Source organism: Colius striatus, chromosome 3 (assembly GCF_028858725.1).
Source record: "Colius striatus isolate bColStr4 chromosome 3, bColStr4.1.hap1, whole genome shotgun sequence".
Lineage (NCBI taxonomy): Eukaryota > Metazoa > Chordata > Aves > Coliiformes > Coliidae > Colius > Colius striatus.
In genome coordinates, this window is record NC_084761.1 from 19,747,481 (window position 1) to 19,762,118 (window position 14,638).

A 14,638-nucleotide genomic window follows, 5' to 3' on the forward strand; every position below is an offset into this window, starting at 1 on the left:
ATCTAGATCAGTTTGTTGGGATACTGTATGGCATAAAAGAAAATGCTCTGAGCTTTCCTTTTGTTGACAGTGCTCTGTGTATGCTGACCTGTCTGTAGGGTGCACAAGTAGAGTACAGCACAGAGCAAAGTGTATTTTTTATTCCAGCAAGTCCATAGATATTTTTTGTGACTTGTGCTTATACCCCTGAGGTAGGAAGAATGCTTCCTGCTTCTTTTGAAGCTTATTTCTCTGCTTGCTTTTCAGGAAAAAAAAATGACTAAAGTACATAAGGCTAAACTGTCACCTTGTCTAAATAGAAAGTCTGTTCTAGTAAGTTGAATCTGTTTGGTTAAGCAGACAGTCACTGAGAAAAGAAGATTCAGGAAACCAGTGATAACACATATCCTTCAAAATAGGAGCTAGCTATGTGAGGATTTCATCAGCTGTTTTGCCTACTTGCTAATCAAACTTACTTTTACATCTGTAAATAATTTTAACTGGGAATTGATACAGGGAGAAGTATCTTAATGTGTACTGTGCTTATGAACTACCTTGAATATCCTTAACGAGAGCTCTAGCTTACAGGGCAGATAGCTGAAAACCTTGGAGAAGAGGAGCAGCTTGTCCAAGGCCTGTGTGCACTTTTGCTTGGCATTTCCATCTACTACAATGACAATTCCCTTGAAAATTACAGGAAGTAAGTATGATGTAGCAGTAAGAGGACTGCTGGGAAAAGTTCTCTGAACGGCAGATGATGCTGTAAGAGGCTTTTAGCTGGAGTGGTGCAGTCAAGACTTATTTGGTTGAATATTTTCTGTGCACATTCCTTATGGGATGCAAAATAACTAGCCCACGTCTAGCTAGGCAAAGCAGCCAATTGTTTTGCATGGCTCCTCTTAACCTCTGTGTTCCTGGAATGAGAGAAAGTCGTTAGCAACTGAGAAATTGCATCTGGAATGCAAAGCATCTAGTGTGGCTAAGACTTGAGACTGATAATTGGAGTTGTAACTGCATAAACCACCTTGAGGGAGGGATGGCTTAATTTCTTTTCAGGTGTTGCACCGTGACTCCCTGTCTCTTCTTTTTAGAGAGAAGCTGAAACAGCTGATTGAGAAGAGGATTGGCAGGGAGAATTTCATTGAGAAGCTTGGCTTCATTAGCAAACATGAACTTTATTCCAGAGCTGCTCAGAAACCACAGCCTAGTTTTTCTAGCCCAGACCACATGATGTTTGATCATGAATTCACCAAGCTTGTAAAAGAATTGGAAGGTGAGATGTTACGCTCATTTCTGTAGTTTTTGTGATTAACTGATAAGTGCATTACCCAACGTGCAGAATATAACACTCTTGTTTTGGTGTGATGGTATTAAAATGGAGTACTCTGAAAAACATGTTACAGTGATAGCTGTAAGTAGTCATATACCCAAGCTTGCAGGTCAAGCATTTAGTAAAAATATTCCCAGTATAAGCCCATAATCAAGACTTACACTGATGGGATAACTTTATATTCTTAGGTGAAATGATTTGTAATACATGCTGTGAATTATCACGCTGTGGCCAAGAAGGGTATTTACTGTGCTCATGTGGAGACTCAAGTACTGAGCACATACGATGGTCACAGAAACTTGATTTGTGGAAATATGTGATCTAGATATTTACTGCTTCTATCTAATTCATTGGGAAAATGATGAATGCTGAATTTCCTGGCTTGTTAGAAAATGATAGGGACTTTTTTTAGTGTTTTCTGTCCTTCACAAACGGGACAGATTGTCATCATCTTTAACATCTAACTAATGTCCTCTTTATTAATATTCCCCAACTTAAATCTTTTTGGAGCAAGAAAAAGCCTCGAAGCAGGGAAGATAGTTTTACCCAATCATTTCATCTGCATGTTGCCTTTGTCCTAAGTCTGTCACTTATTTGTGCAAGTACTTGGGCAGCAGTTGTACTGGAGCTGTAAGGCAAGTCAAACATAGCTTTTTTTGGTAGGACTCAAAACACCTGTTTGCTCTTCTGAAACTGTGTAGAGCAGTAAGTGTGCAAACCTTACTATTAATAGGAAATAGCCTTTTTTTTTCTTAAACCTCTTTGTGACAGTTGCTTTTTTGAAGTGCAGATTGAATTTCTAATGCCTTGCTTAAACTGAGGCCACGAGATTGTTTTGAGGGTGAAAAAGATTAGTGAACTGTGCTTCAGCTGACAAAAACTGTTTTTGACAGGTGTCATAAGTAAAGCTATTTACAAGTCCAGCGAGGAAGATAAAAAGGAGGAGGAGGTCAAGAAGACATTGGAACAGCATGACAACATTGTGACTCACTACAAAAAAGTCATTAGAGAGCAGGTGAGAGGGAGTTGCACTGCGCATGCACCTCCAGAAATTGTTTGTTCTGGCTCTTGGTGCAGTTTGATACCCCGTGTTCCAAAACAAGTAGCAAGGAATCTGGCAATGCAAAGAAACTTCTGAAAACACTTAAGTTCTGGTTCAAATGAAATGTCAGTGTTTAGAATATTAGTTAATTTTAATTCTTTTCCTGGGGTGCATCTGCCCTTTCCCGTGTTTGTTTCTTCACAAATGAGTAACTGGAGAACTTGCAGCCGTCCGCAGAGAGATGCAATTCTTACTTCTGCGCTCTAAACTTTGAAAAGATGACAGGATAAATATGGCTGGTTTAAGAAATGAAGGGGGCCTGTCAGTGAAGTTTGGGTATACCTGCTGTGGTTGGACTTTCAGTTTGGTTTTTTTTCCAAGAATGGTTCAGTTTGGGCATAGATTGAGAAGTAGAGGAGCAAAACTAATGAACTTAAGTAGGTAATGGACAACTGAGGTAGGTGTTTTTTGTTCAGGTGTCTGGAATGGATGCAAAGTATAGTGGTACATGTGGAACAAAGAGGCACTTGTGATCCACCAATGAGGCTTTACCGAATGTATGATGACTGCAATTGCCATAACTTCCTTTAAGACTCTTGAAGTGGACCAAATGAGTGCAGGCTTCAGCACGATGCAGGGAAATTGCAGGCATCAACTTCCACTTACCTTTTTTTTTTTTTTTTTAAATCTCCTGCTGTACTGTGTGGAGATGCTGGAGATCTCCTCCAAAAGTTCAGAAGGCATTGGTCTGGCAGACTGCTTCTATCTTTCCCAGGACTTTTTCCCAGGAGTAGCTATCTCAGTTTACATGAGGCTTTTCTGCTCATCTGTTACAAGTAGACCTGACAGTGTCACTAGTCAGTCGTGTGTATTGGTGGAGTCAAGGTTTTCCTGACTGTTTGCCTTCTTAATAGTCTTATATTCAAAGGTGTTATTACTCTTAAGTGTCTTTTTTTTTTTCTTCTCAGGACCAGGAGCTTGAAGAATTAAAACAACAAATTAACACTTTAACGTCTCAAAATGAACAGCTCCAAGCAACAGTTACACAGCAAGTGTCACAGATCCAACAGCATAAGGACCAATATAATCTCCTTAAAGTACAACTAGGTAGGCTGTAGAAAGAATAATTAAAAAAAATAATGTTGTGTGATTTATGGCAAGCTACAGAACAGCTCCAGCAGACAACTTTCTGTCACTTTGGGCAAGCTGTTCTGTGTTCTGCGGCATAAGAAAACTTCCCGTCATGACTAAATACACTTTTTTAAGATGGATGTTGAATATTTACAAATACCTAAATGGTGGATGTCAGGAGGTTGGGGCATCACTTTTTTCTGTTGTGTCTAGTGACAGGACAAGTAGTAATGGAAAGAAGCTGGAACACAAAAAGTTCCATTTAAACATAAGGAAAAAGTATTTCACTGTTCAGGTGAGGGAGCCCTGGCACAGGCTGCCCAGGGAGGGTGTGGAGTCTTCTTCTCTGGAGATCTTCAAAACCCACTTGGACATGTTCCTGTGCAACCTGATCTAGGTGGACCTGCTGTAGGAGAGGGGTTGGACTGGATCATCTCTAAAGGTCCCCTCCAACCCCTACCATTCTGTGATTCGACATAATTCTGTGATTGCAAACAGTTTTGTTAAAGCATGAGATCTGCTTCATTATCTGAACGTACTAGGTTTTGCTTTAAGTGCCTTTTCAGACTTAGATAGTGAATGGATGAGCCACAGTGTGGGCTGAATTTTGGGTCTGTGTATGAAAGCATGAATTAGAGAAGAATGTGGTATGGCAGATGCCCAAGATGAGGCATATTACTGTCACTAGAGAGACTGCCAACCAAATGTTTAAATTGGGGCGGTATGTTCAAGTTATTCCAAAGTCAAGATGCCTGATAAGCTGGATATGATGTGATTTCAAAAAGGAATTCTGCCTTCTGGATTATTTATGATTAAAAACAACTAAGGAAACAATCGTCCTTTCTCTCTAGAATGATTTGTCTGTGAAGTTACTATGGATGAACTGAATGACTGAAGCAGCATGCAGGTGCAGCCATAAATACACGGTTGAAGGAATAGCAAGTTAGAGCTCTTTATTCAGCTTTTGCTAGAGAATTCTTAGATGTTTTGCTTTGGTTCTTGAGTTAGAATGGTTGGTATTGCCCTGTGGAGCAGGAGAAGGATGGACAATCAATACTTTAACTGACATGTTTAAAGCTGGCTTCAAAATGTGTTTGTGACCATTGTTGTAAACTCTGCCGTTTAGGAAAGGACACTCAGCATCATAATTCCCACAGCGAGACATTTCAGATGAATGGCATTCAGGTGGAAGAAGTAAGCAAATTGAAAGAAGAGCTGGAAGAATGGAAAAACAAGCATGAGCTGCTGCAAGGGCAGTTAAGGGAAAAGGATTCTGTGATTGAAAAGTTGGTAAGTGCTGTCTCAGCAGAACTTGATGCAGGTTCTGGTTCCTCTTTTCAAACGTAATTTGCCCTATGTTGAAGTCTTCATTATGACGGCAGTCAGTCATAACTGATTGCATGCTGATAATGGGAAATATGATGGGAGATGGCTTGAGCATAGACTTTTCTACTTCAGAATGTTCCCAACAATAATTTGTGCAGCGGACCTGTTGTACTGTAGTCTCTTTTTAGCATGTTTTAGGCAGGAAAGAATTGTAGGTGTCTCCTAGAACTTTAGGAGGGTAATGCTGAAAACGTACTTATGGTGGCCTGCTTCTCAAAATGCAGGATGACACATGCTGCTTGTGTTTTGTGTATGTTTTTGTGTAACCAGAGAGTTTTATGATGGTTTTCTCAGCCTGTTTGCACCTTCTCTGTGGGGAACTTTGATTATGCAGGCACAGGGTTTGCTTTGTGTTCTGACAACATGACTGTTATTTAGTCTGTCCAGTTCTATGACTGATTTCCCTGTTTTTGTTACAGAAATCTTCGCAGCTGGAAATGGGAACAACAGAGCAGTCTTCCCAGACCAGCAAATCTGGTGGCTTGGAACTCAATAATGAACTACAGAAGGTGAGTTTGTGGTATTTCAGCAAAGCTGCAATGAACAATGGTAGGTGGGATGGGAAGGGAGCTTTGTCAAACTTGAGGAGCATTGATTCCTAAGCATGTTGCTGTTTTTAATGGCGTACCTGTATGTGATGATGGCAGTGATCTTGGGAGCACCAAGATTATACATCCAAAAAATGCATCAGTTGTTCTTGCTAAGCAGGTTTGAGGCAGCAGAAGATACTGAGCAGACTCTTCAGAAGTGCAAAATCTGTTTATCCGTTGCAAAACGTATATTTAAATGTTGATATGAAAGCTTCCAGGTGTTAAATGCAGAGCACAGAGTAAGTGTTTAAATGTCTGCAGATTCTGAAATTTAAGGTAACAGTTGCTCAAAATGTATCTAGCAGAGTTGCTTTGAGAGAACTAACAGTGGCAGGATTGATAAGATACAATGGGTTTCTGCACCAAGGATGGTAATGTGTGGATGATGCTAGTGGGAATGCTGGTGGTGGGAAACGCCATTACAAACGTGGCTGAGGCTTGGACAGGTGCCTTGATTGGGCATTCTGCAGAAAAGAGTTTGTAAGAGCAGGGCAGAAACTGGTGCATGCTGCTGACTAGTTTTATCTTGTACAGAAACTGTTGCTGTGATGTCATTGAGAGAGGACTGCAGCTTTTCTCACGTGTATGCTAGCATGAAGGAGCCTGGTAGCATTAAGAAAAACTTAATGTGAATAACGACCTTGCTTTATCAAGATAACTGAAAAGTATGTGTTGTCTTTGTTTCCCAAAGGAATTAGAAATGCTCAGGAACCAGATACAACTGCAGTCTGCAGAAATCTCTAAGCTTCAGATTGAGAATCAAAAGCTACAAGTAATGGTACCAGTAAAAAAGTTTCCTATTTTCTCTTTGGGGACTAAACCTTGAAGACTTTGCTTTCCTGTTTATGCTGTCTGTAGCTGTTGTGGTAAACCAAACTTGTTTTAATAATATACATCAGCAAGTGATTCCAACAGTGCTTTAAATGAAGTAATGTGTTGCCTAGACAAATCCTTCATGAGGAAAGAAGGAAACTCCAGTTAAGTTGTTGTTCTGTGAGGCCACTGTTCCTTGGTATTTTTTAACAAAGGAATACCAGCTATTCAGTGTTTTAAGCTTATACCCCAACCAAAGGAAATCACCTCTTGTGAGACACAAATGCTTGATACCATGTACATTAGAGGAGTCATCATTCCTGCAAACGGTTGAGGAAGGTAATTTGAAAGTTGACATACAATTGAATGGCAAATGGTAGGTGCATCTGTCTGTGCAGACCTCCAGTGCTTCAGAAGAAGAGGCAGAGGCACATTCAAGTGCTCTGTGCTGCTACTGATTGTGAGGCCACCTCACTACCACCCCACAGACTGCCCAGCTTTCCTGCATGCTATAGCTGCAGGGGCAGTTGTCTTGAATGCATGCCATGTTGCAGTTTTAGCTGGAAGACAGCTGCCATGGTTTGGAAATAATAGCCTTGGGTAGGACTGGATGTGATTCAACTGTTGCTATTTTAGTCACAAAGATCAGGATATTTAGCTGAATTAAAACAATAAATTGGCACTTAAGAGGCATCCAAGTGAAAGCTCTTGGCCTGTAACAGACAGGGTCTGCTTAGCAAAAAAACCCCAACAGTCTCTGTGAGTGCAGTTGCTATAAAATAAGGTTGCGCCTTGTGTTCTCCTTTTTGTATGCACGTGCATATGTGTTTATTGAAACCCCAAACCCCAGGAAGCACAGATCTGTTTCCTGATGCCTTGTAGCACGAGATGCACATAACTACCACATCTTCGCTACACTGTAAGGAAAAAATAAGCTTTTAAATTGCATAGCTGACTGTGTAAAGTCTTGACTTACTGTCTTTGCGTTTGAGACATTCAGAGGTCTGATACTGAATTTTCTGATCACAGAATGCAACGGCAGATGCTGCGTTAGGAGATAGCAGCAAAACAGTGGTGAACAACTCTGAACTGGAGGGGCGACTTGAGCAGGAAATAAAAGAACTAAAGGTTGGTAGTGGGTGAACAAAACAAGTCACTTGATACTCAGCCTTCGGTTAGGAGGACTCCTACAGTAGAAAAGGTTTGGGTTGAAGTGGTTTGTTTCCTCAGCATCTTAATTGTTTCAAGCTCTGTAGAGGAAGCTGGGTGTGTTGCCTCCTTCATTTTTCACTTGGAAATGTAGGCCTTGTCTGCCTTTGAAGAGTTGGTAGGACAGTTGGTAGCTGTATTCTGATATGGACAGTCCAGTTTAGCTGTAAGGAAAGTAGCCACTGTTAAGACTTCTACCTACCTTACTTCTGGTAATATGGGGATTTTGGGTAAGGAAGTGTGTGAGAGCAAGTCCAGAGGGCACATGGTGGGGTTGGAGCTATTGCAAGTTCCATACACATATGGAACGTGTTTATAGGAAACAAGGCTTCAGCTGTTCCTATGCTTACGTTGTAACTTGGTGTGGGATTTTTCTTGTTACCAGAGTGAAGTAAAAGCCCTTTCTGAGGAAAAAGAATCCCTAAAACAGCACCTGGATTCATCCAGTAGTACAGTTGCTATCTTGCAAGATGAGAAAAGTAAGCTTCAGCAAGAAGTTGCAGAATCAAAGAAGGAACAGGATGATCTTCTGGTGCTTTTGGCTGATCAGGATCAGAAACTATCTGCACTGAAGATCAAACTGAAGGATCTTGGTGTACCGGTAAGTAAAAGAAGGGATCCGGTGAGCTCTTGGGTCTGAGGCAGGTCTGAACATTCTGGGTTTGGCAATACCATGAAGTCTGGTGAGACGTCTTTCTATGAATAAAGGACTGCTGAATCTACCAGAGTTGTGTTCTGAACTTACATTGGCAGCCACCAATAAAAGATGACAACTGCCTCTTGAAAGAATTGTTTGTCTTAGGGAGGTCCTACCAAACCCTGTGAGGAAAACTACTTGTGGAAGCATCTGGAATGACACCTGACCATGTGCCTGGTCTTGAGGCAGCCTTGCCAGCAAGCAGATGATGGTGTGTTCATAATCCTAAGCGATCATTCCACAGATAACACAAGTGGCAAACAGAACGTTTTAGTCTGCTGCTTAAGCAGCGCTGCAGACTGTCAGGACAGTTTCTGGCAGCCTCGTCTTCTGGGCAGTTCCTTTCAAGAATCAATGTGACTGTCCAGTGGATGTAACTAGTTGTTGTGCTGCAGCTACTGTGGCTGAACAGCTCAGTGCAGGGCCACCAAGATGATTAGGGGAGTGGAGCATCTCCCTTTTGATGAAAGGCTGAGGGAGCTGGGGCTCTTCAGCTTGGACAAGAGAAGACTGAGGGGGTGACCTCATTAATGTTTACAAATATGTAAAGAGTGGGTGTCAGGAGAATGGAACCAGGCTCTTCTCAATGGTGGTCAATGATAGGACAAGGGGCAATGAGTGTAAACTGGAACACAAGAGGTTCCAAAGAAATACAAGGAAGAATTTCTTTACTGTTCAGGTGAGGGAGCACTGGAACAGGCTGCCCAGATGGGTTGTGGAGTTTCCTTCTCTGGAGACATTCAAAACCCACCTGGATGAGTTCCTCTGTGAGCTACTCTAGGTGGCCCTGCTCTGGCAGGGGGGTTGGACTAGATGATCTTTTGAGGTCCCTTCCAACCCTTAAGATTCTGTGATTCTGTGAACAGCAGGCTGGAGCCTGGGGTTCCTGTCAGGAGACAACCATTCTGTTGTTCATGCAATCCCCCTTAGAGGATGGATTATGTATTGGTAGTTAACAGTCACCTGGTTTAGCTTCAGCTGTAGGAGTAAGGTTTTAAAGAGTCTGTGGCAGGCAGAGGCAGTACTTGTACTGAAAAGTGTTTGTAGCAAGCATAGATCCATTAAGTGTAGCCAAGGAATCATTGGGTCTGTTGACCTGGAAATGACTTAAAAAGAGATGAAGTATCCTAGCAGACATGAACAGCTTCACGTGTGGTGTTGCCAAGTGCTGGACAGACATGTTTTCCTCCTCAGCCTCTTTGGTGAAGAGTGTGGATTTTCATTCCACAACTGTATGGGAAAGTGGGACACACATGAAGTCACTTACTGGAATGTAAGGGGCAGAACTGATGGTGCCGAACGGAGGCAGCTCTTCCCAGTACTGAGCCATCCTCAGCAGAGGAGTTACAAACTGTTACAAATGGTTGCCTGTATTAAGCACTAATTGATACAGCATGATAATTTGAGGTTAGCTTTGAGCTGATTTTTACTCCCTCAGCATTTCAACCTTCAGAAGGTTGGATCAGGGTAAGGGACGTTACTGCTCACAACAGATCTTTCTTAATTTCAGGTTGAAGATGAAGATGATATCGAATCTGGAGATCAAGGAGATGAAGATGAGGATGGAGATGAAGAGGAGCAAGACTAGAATGCTTTAGTGTGTTAACATGAAAACTAGATTGCATTGTTCTTGGGGGGGAAAAAAAAATCTATTGTTGGTATACAAAGCAAAACGTGCTTATGAGAAGCAGACGGGAAAATGGAAACCGTGGGACTAGTTACAAGTTACTCAAATGTTTTGAAACTCCTTCATACTAGTTAAAGCAAACACAAATCACTGTTTAAATTCTACATGAGTATCCCAAATTATACTTGTTTAGAAGCTGCTTTAGACACCGTTTAAAGCATGGGGACGACAATGTGGCTGCCTCAGTTCATTGTCACCCGCAAAAGTTCTGTGCATTTGTCTACGGTTTTAACCTTCTGGAACTCTTAATTAAATACAAAAGTATTTAGCTTAACATCTGTCAAATGGAATCATTGCCCCTGCTTTCAGCATGGAGCTTGAGCCTGACTCGCGGCCTCCTTCCCCGAGCGGTGAGGTAGAAGGTTGGTGTGGCCGCGGGGCGTGCATGGCGCCCGGTGCCTCAAGCCCCAGGGCAGTGCCACACGCCATGTGCGCCACACGTGCTGCGGCGAGGAGGGCTCGTGGAGACCCGTGCCAGAAAGGTAGCGTTCTTAAGGAGAATCTCTACCGGAAAACAAAGACCAACACTCTCTTTCTAGAGGTCTAATGTGCTACTGAGTCAGCGTAAAAATAAGTACACGTCATGTGGACTACTTCAGTAAGGAAATGAAAACTACTATGGTTTATATAACTTATTGGCTCTTGGCAAGTGAATAAAAGATAACATTTTAAAAGAAAAAACCTGAATACAGTAAATGCATCCATTTCATTTTTTGGTAGTAAAAATAGGCACATCCACTTGGCACTGCTTCATTTAACTCATCCTGCTTCAATAAAATGTATTTTAATACACAGGTGAAGCTCTCTAAAAGCACTGTAGGGTGGCAGATGAAAGTAGTAACATACCATGTACAGGACCCCTAATCACGTGAGTATGTAGGGCTGCTGGTTCCATTGCTACATTTTCAAACAGTATAGACTTCAGTAGCTGCTTAACTTCCTTAGAGCTTTTTTAAAAGAGAAATTAATCCCTTAATCAAATGATAATTTGAGGAAAACCAGGAACGAAAGACTTTTTCCAAAGCCACCTCCTACCCTTAGTGTGTGTTTAGCATGAAATTGTTGGAAGGAGCAATTGAAATACACTCCACCCTTGCACTCCATGCTGGGGTAGATTTTGTTGGAAGGGTGAGGAAAAGAACAGGGATAGGAAGAAATGGTAGAGCAGGAGCTGAAATACTATGTGACTTGGGTGGGCTTACTTCCCTACAACAACGCCTGGTTCATATCTTGAATGTGATTTGCCTTCTACTGAGCATCACACATCAACAAGCTGTGAGCAAGTAGCTCTCAGGTGTCGTCTCTCCAGCTACTCTGATGTAAAATCCAAGAATGAGAGCAGAAGTGTGCAGGCCCCAGGCAGCTATTCTAGATGATTCTGCCATGCTTACTTACGCAGTAAGGGTTGCAGATAGATTTCTTGATAAGAGTACTTGGATTATGAGGCAGTGTTTGTGGGATTTTTTTAAAAGCAGGAGGTGAAAAAGACTCCCAATAAATGGAGAACCTGGTGTGGAAGGCCTGAAATGCTCTTGTGCAGTGTTGTGAACAAGCTCTAGGAGAACTGACAGCTTGGCTGCTTGTAAACCCTCATCACAAACCATGTTGTGTGATTTCAGACCAATTTAATGATATTGACAAATCTCTCTTTCCTAGTATGACTATGCTGTCATCTTGATGTGAAACAGAAGAAAGAAGACACCTTGTGGCCGCTATTGAAGTGTAAGGTGGTACAATCATGGCATTGACAGCTAATGCATCTTGGTTCCCTCCCCACTTCAGTGTGAAGGCAGGAAGTGAAGGGTATTTTCTTTGCAAGGGTGTTCTGGGGCTCTCATGTCAAACTGCATTGAGTGAGGCATCACTTCTAAAGGTAGCAGAGAGAATAACAAAAAGTGGTGTAATAATGCCCAAGTTTTCTGTGTTGAGACAGTAGAAAGTAGGTGAAACAGTATGCTACCATCTTTACTCACAGACACTCCAGATACAGGATGAGATTATTGTAAGTAGCTGAAGAATTGAAGTACCCAGCTTGTGCAAGGATATAGGCTGATATTTCTTATCCCTTGAAAACTCTGTTTGTGTGTAGGGTGGTTCTTCAGGCATAATGCAATGGGAGTCTTTAAAGCATGCTGCCTGTAAACTTTTAAAGAAAAAAATGAATTTACATCTGGACTTTATGGGGTGGTTTTTGTCTAATGATCTGGATCCTTTTAGTTGTCAGGTCCTCTATTGCTCACATTGTTGGACTTGCCTAAATTAAATTTTGTCATCACAATGTCTCCTGCAAGCTTTCAACTAAGCTGCTTCTGAGTGCTGGAAGCCAGGTGTGCTTTCCAGTAAATTTAAGCATTAGATGGTTCCAGTCTCATGTCCTGCTGTATTGGCTTGCTACCATGTGCTATCTCCTGACCAGAGGCCAGGTCTACAGTAACTATTCCCACTGGACATTATTCCAGTGTGGTTGAGACATACAGTTAGATCAGCTGGTAATCAGACTAAGGATGGAGCTGTCCTGCTGATTTCAATGTCTCTTAAAGAAATGGTAAGAATTGCAATCAGATTTTTACTCCAATGCAGACTCTGCCTTGGGAGTTCCTAGAGGTCAATGGGAGGTGCTTTGATGTAGGCAGGGCTACATCTGGGCTTGCTAGGCATGTACCTATACCCATGTGCCATAATGAATGGAACTTTAGAGTGGAAAGGAAGGATATGCTCACTTTTGAAGGAGTTTAAATTTACACTGATTTACCAGTGTTATTACCTGAAAAAAGGTGAGCACTCATGCCCCAGAAGGCAAGCGTGGCTTTCCAGAGCAGAGGCTAGGGGAGCACAGAAAGGAAGACAAGAAATGAAATGAACCTTTTCCTTAAGCTGATGAGGTAGAATCACCTGTAAAACATGCATAAACACAGACTCTGTATGTGAAAGCACAAGGCATGTGCTGGATGGTCTGGCCTGATCTTGATCAGGAGCTGTTAATGCAGCAGCCTCACCTGGACATCAGTGCCACTCCTGAAGGATGGTGTACTGCAACATTTTTCTGTTTCTATTTTCTGCAGCATTATGCTTGGGAAGTTCTTCCTTTTGGATCCAACTTCAAGATATTTGAAATTGCAAAAAATGAAGGAAGAGATAACTAGGTGAGGTAGGAAGTTCAGGAGACAGACAAACTGGTTACAAACAGGTTTTCAAGATGTCTGTTCAAAGCTCTTTTCCCAAATAAAAAACCTGTTTTGTTGATTATTTTATTGCACCATCCTTGTGGCATATCTTCCTGCTGGGAGGAGACGTGTCTGGATTGTAACTGTATTTCTGTCAAATGGGTGGCCTTTGCCCAGGAGGTATTCATTTGGCTATGCTTTCTTGGCCTTGTCATGAGAATTAGATATCTTACTAATTCTTTGGAATCTTTTCTTGGGATGTCATGAATACAGGGTGTTTTATCTCTGCACAGCCTTTGGACCCTTTCCACGTAGTTTCTTTGTCAAAGCGAGCAACTGAGGAGGTAAGCATAGAAGACTTCTAGCTCGCTTGTTGCACATACTGACATTGATACAGATAAATGGGCCAAGAGGTGCTGAGCTGCAGAGAGAACCAGGAGTGAAAAGCAGAAGCAAGTAATTCTGATTATTGTATTCTGGCAGCAGAACACCATAACCCAGTTGGAATCCAGAGCTGGTGCTTGTGCACATGTCCAGACCACACAGAGTGGGTCCCTTCATACACACTCTTTCAGTGCAAGGGTTTTCAGGAACAGTCCAGTGCTGCCTGGTCTGCACATGGGAAGTCTTTGTGCTGTTTTTAAGATGGCTGTTATATCATTTTCTGGATCAACTGTTTGCAAGGTATGGATTTGAGGCAAGCAAAAGCAGCCTTACCTGTGTTAACACGGCCTCTGCCTGCTGCTGGCCTTCTGCAAGCTCAAAAATCACCAAACTTTCTTTGCTTCTCTGAAGTTTTTCCTAGAAAATAAAACCGAAGCAAAGTGTTCAGCAGTGCATACAGGACTAAGGTTTTTGTAAATACCATCTAACTAAACTGATTTTTGAAAAACCACTGGCCCTCTCTGTGGAGGCAAGGGGTGAATCTATGTCATGAGATAGGCAGCCATGTCACTTACTGCTCTCTGCGAATTTCATTGCCCTCTTGTGAAGGCTGTAGTTTTTCCGTAGGAGTCCCACTCCTTTGCACCACAAAGCAGGCACAGAAAGTGGCATTTATTTGACATAATATTTCAGAAACAAGAAATGGGTCTGGACAAGCCTGTGATCACTGCCTCCCACTTACATAAGAAACCTGATGACACTGTTCTCGATAAACGACATGCTACTGGGAGCAAACTGTGATGCAATGGATGCAGATCCTGAGGCTAATGTGAAGGTCAGGCCAAGGCTGAAAATACCACTGGTGCCTAGTGCTGCGCTTTAAAGCTGAAAATGTCACTGCTGGGCAAAGAGGGGACAGTCAGTGGTCGTGAACTCATGGGCAGCACGTGTTTCACTACAAGCAGTATAATAAATCACAGGCAGATGGCCTGCTTGATTGGAGGGAGATACTGGTGCCAGTCAAGAAGAACAACTGCTCTCCAGGCTGGTGTGTTTCCACATGGGAAGGTCTTTGAGAAAGCATGTGCTCTGGGGTTAGTGTTACAGAGGGGCCTCAGACTCACCCCCGTGACAGTGAGCAACAGAGGAGCTCAGCATCAAGAAAAATGAATTAGCCCTGATGGTGGGTGAGACCTGAGGCGCAGGACAGCCGAGAGGCCCCCAGC

At 42.3% G+C, this 14,638-nt stretch overlaps 1 protein-coding gene across 4 annotated transcripts in view; it reads left to right on the forward strand.

The window, feature by feature from the left end:
- Positions 1 to 10,138, forward strand: part of USO1 (USO1 vesicle transport factor) — a 34,028-nt gene extending 23,890 nt beyond the window's left edge. For all 4 annotated transcript variants that reach the window (XM_061992422.1, XM_061992424.1, XM_061992421.1 and 1 more), the window contains 10 exons: positions 561 to 679; positions 1,071 to 1,252; positions 2,203 to 2,324; positions 3,320 to 3,458; positions 4,609 to 4,772; positions 5,288 to 5,377; positions 6,150 to 6,236; positions 7,301 to 7,399; positions 7,866 to 8,081; positions 9,688 to 10,138. In XM_061992422.1, the coding sequence (XP_061848406.1) occupies positions 561 to 679; positions 1,071 to 1,252; positions 2,203 to 2,324; positions 3,320 to 3,458; positions 4,609 to 4,772; positions 5,288 to 5,377; positions 6,150 to 6,236; positions 7,301 to 7,399; positions 7,866 to 8,081; positions 9,688 to 9,765 (1,296 nt within the window). In that variant the 3' untranslated portion in view covers positions 9,766 to 10,138. The remainder of the gene's footprint in view (positions 1 to 560; positions 680 to 1,070; positions 1,253 to 2,202; positions 2,325 to 3,319; positions 3,459 to 4,608; positions 4,773 to 5,287; positions 5,378 to 6,149; positions 6,237 to 7,300; positions 7,400 to 7,865; positions 8,082 to 9,687) is intronic.
- Positions 10,139 to 14,638: the final 4,500 nt, after the last annotated feature.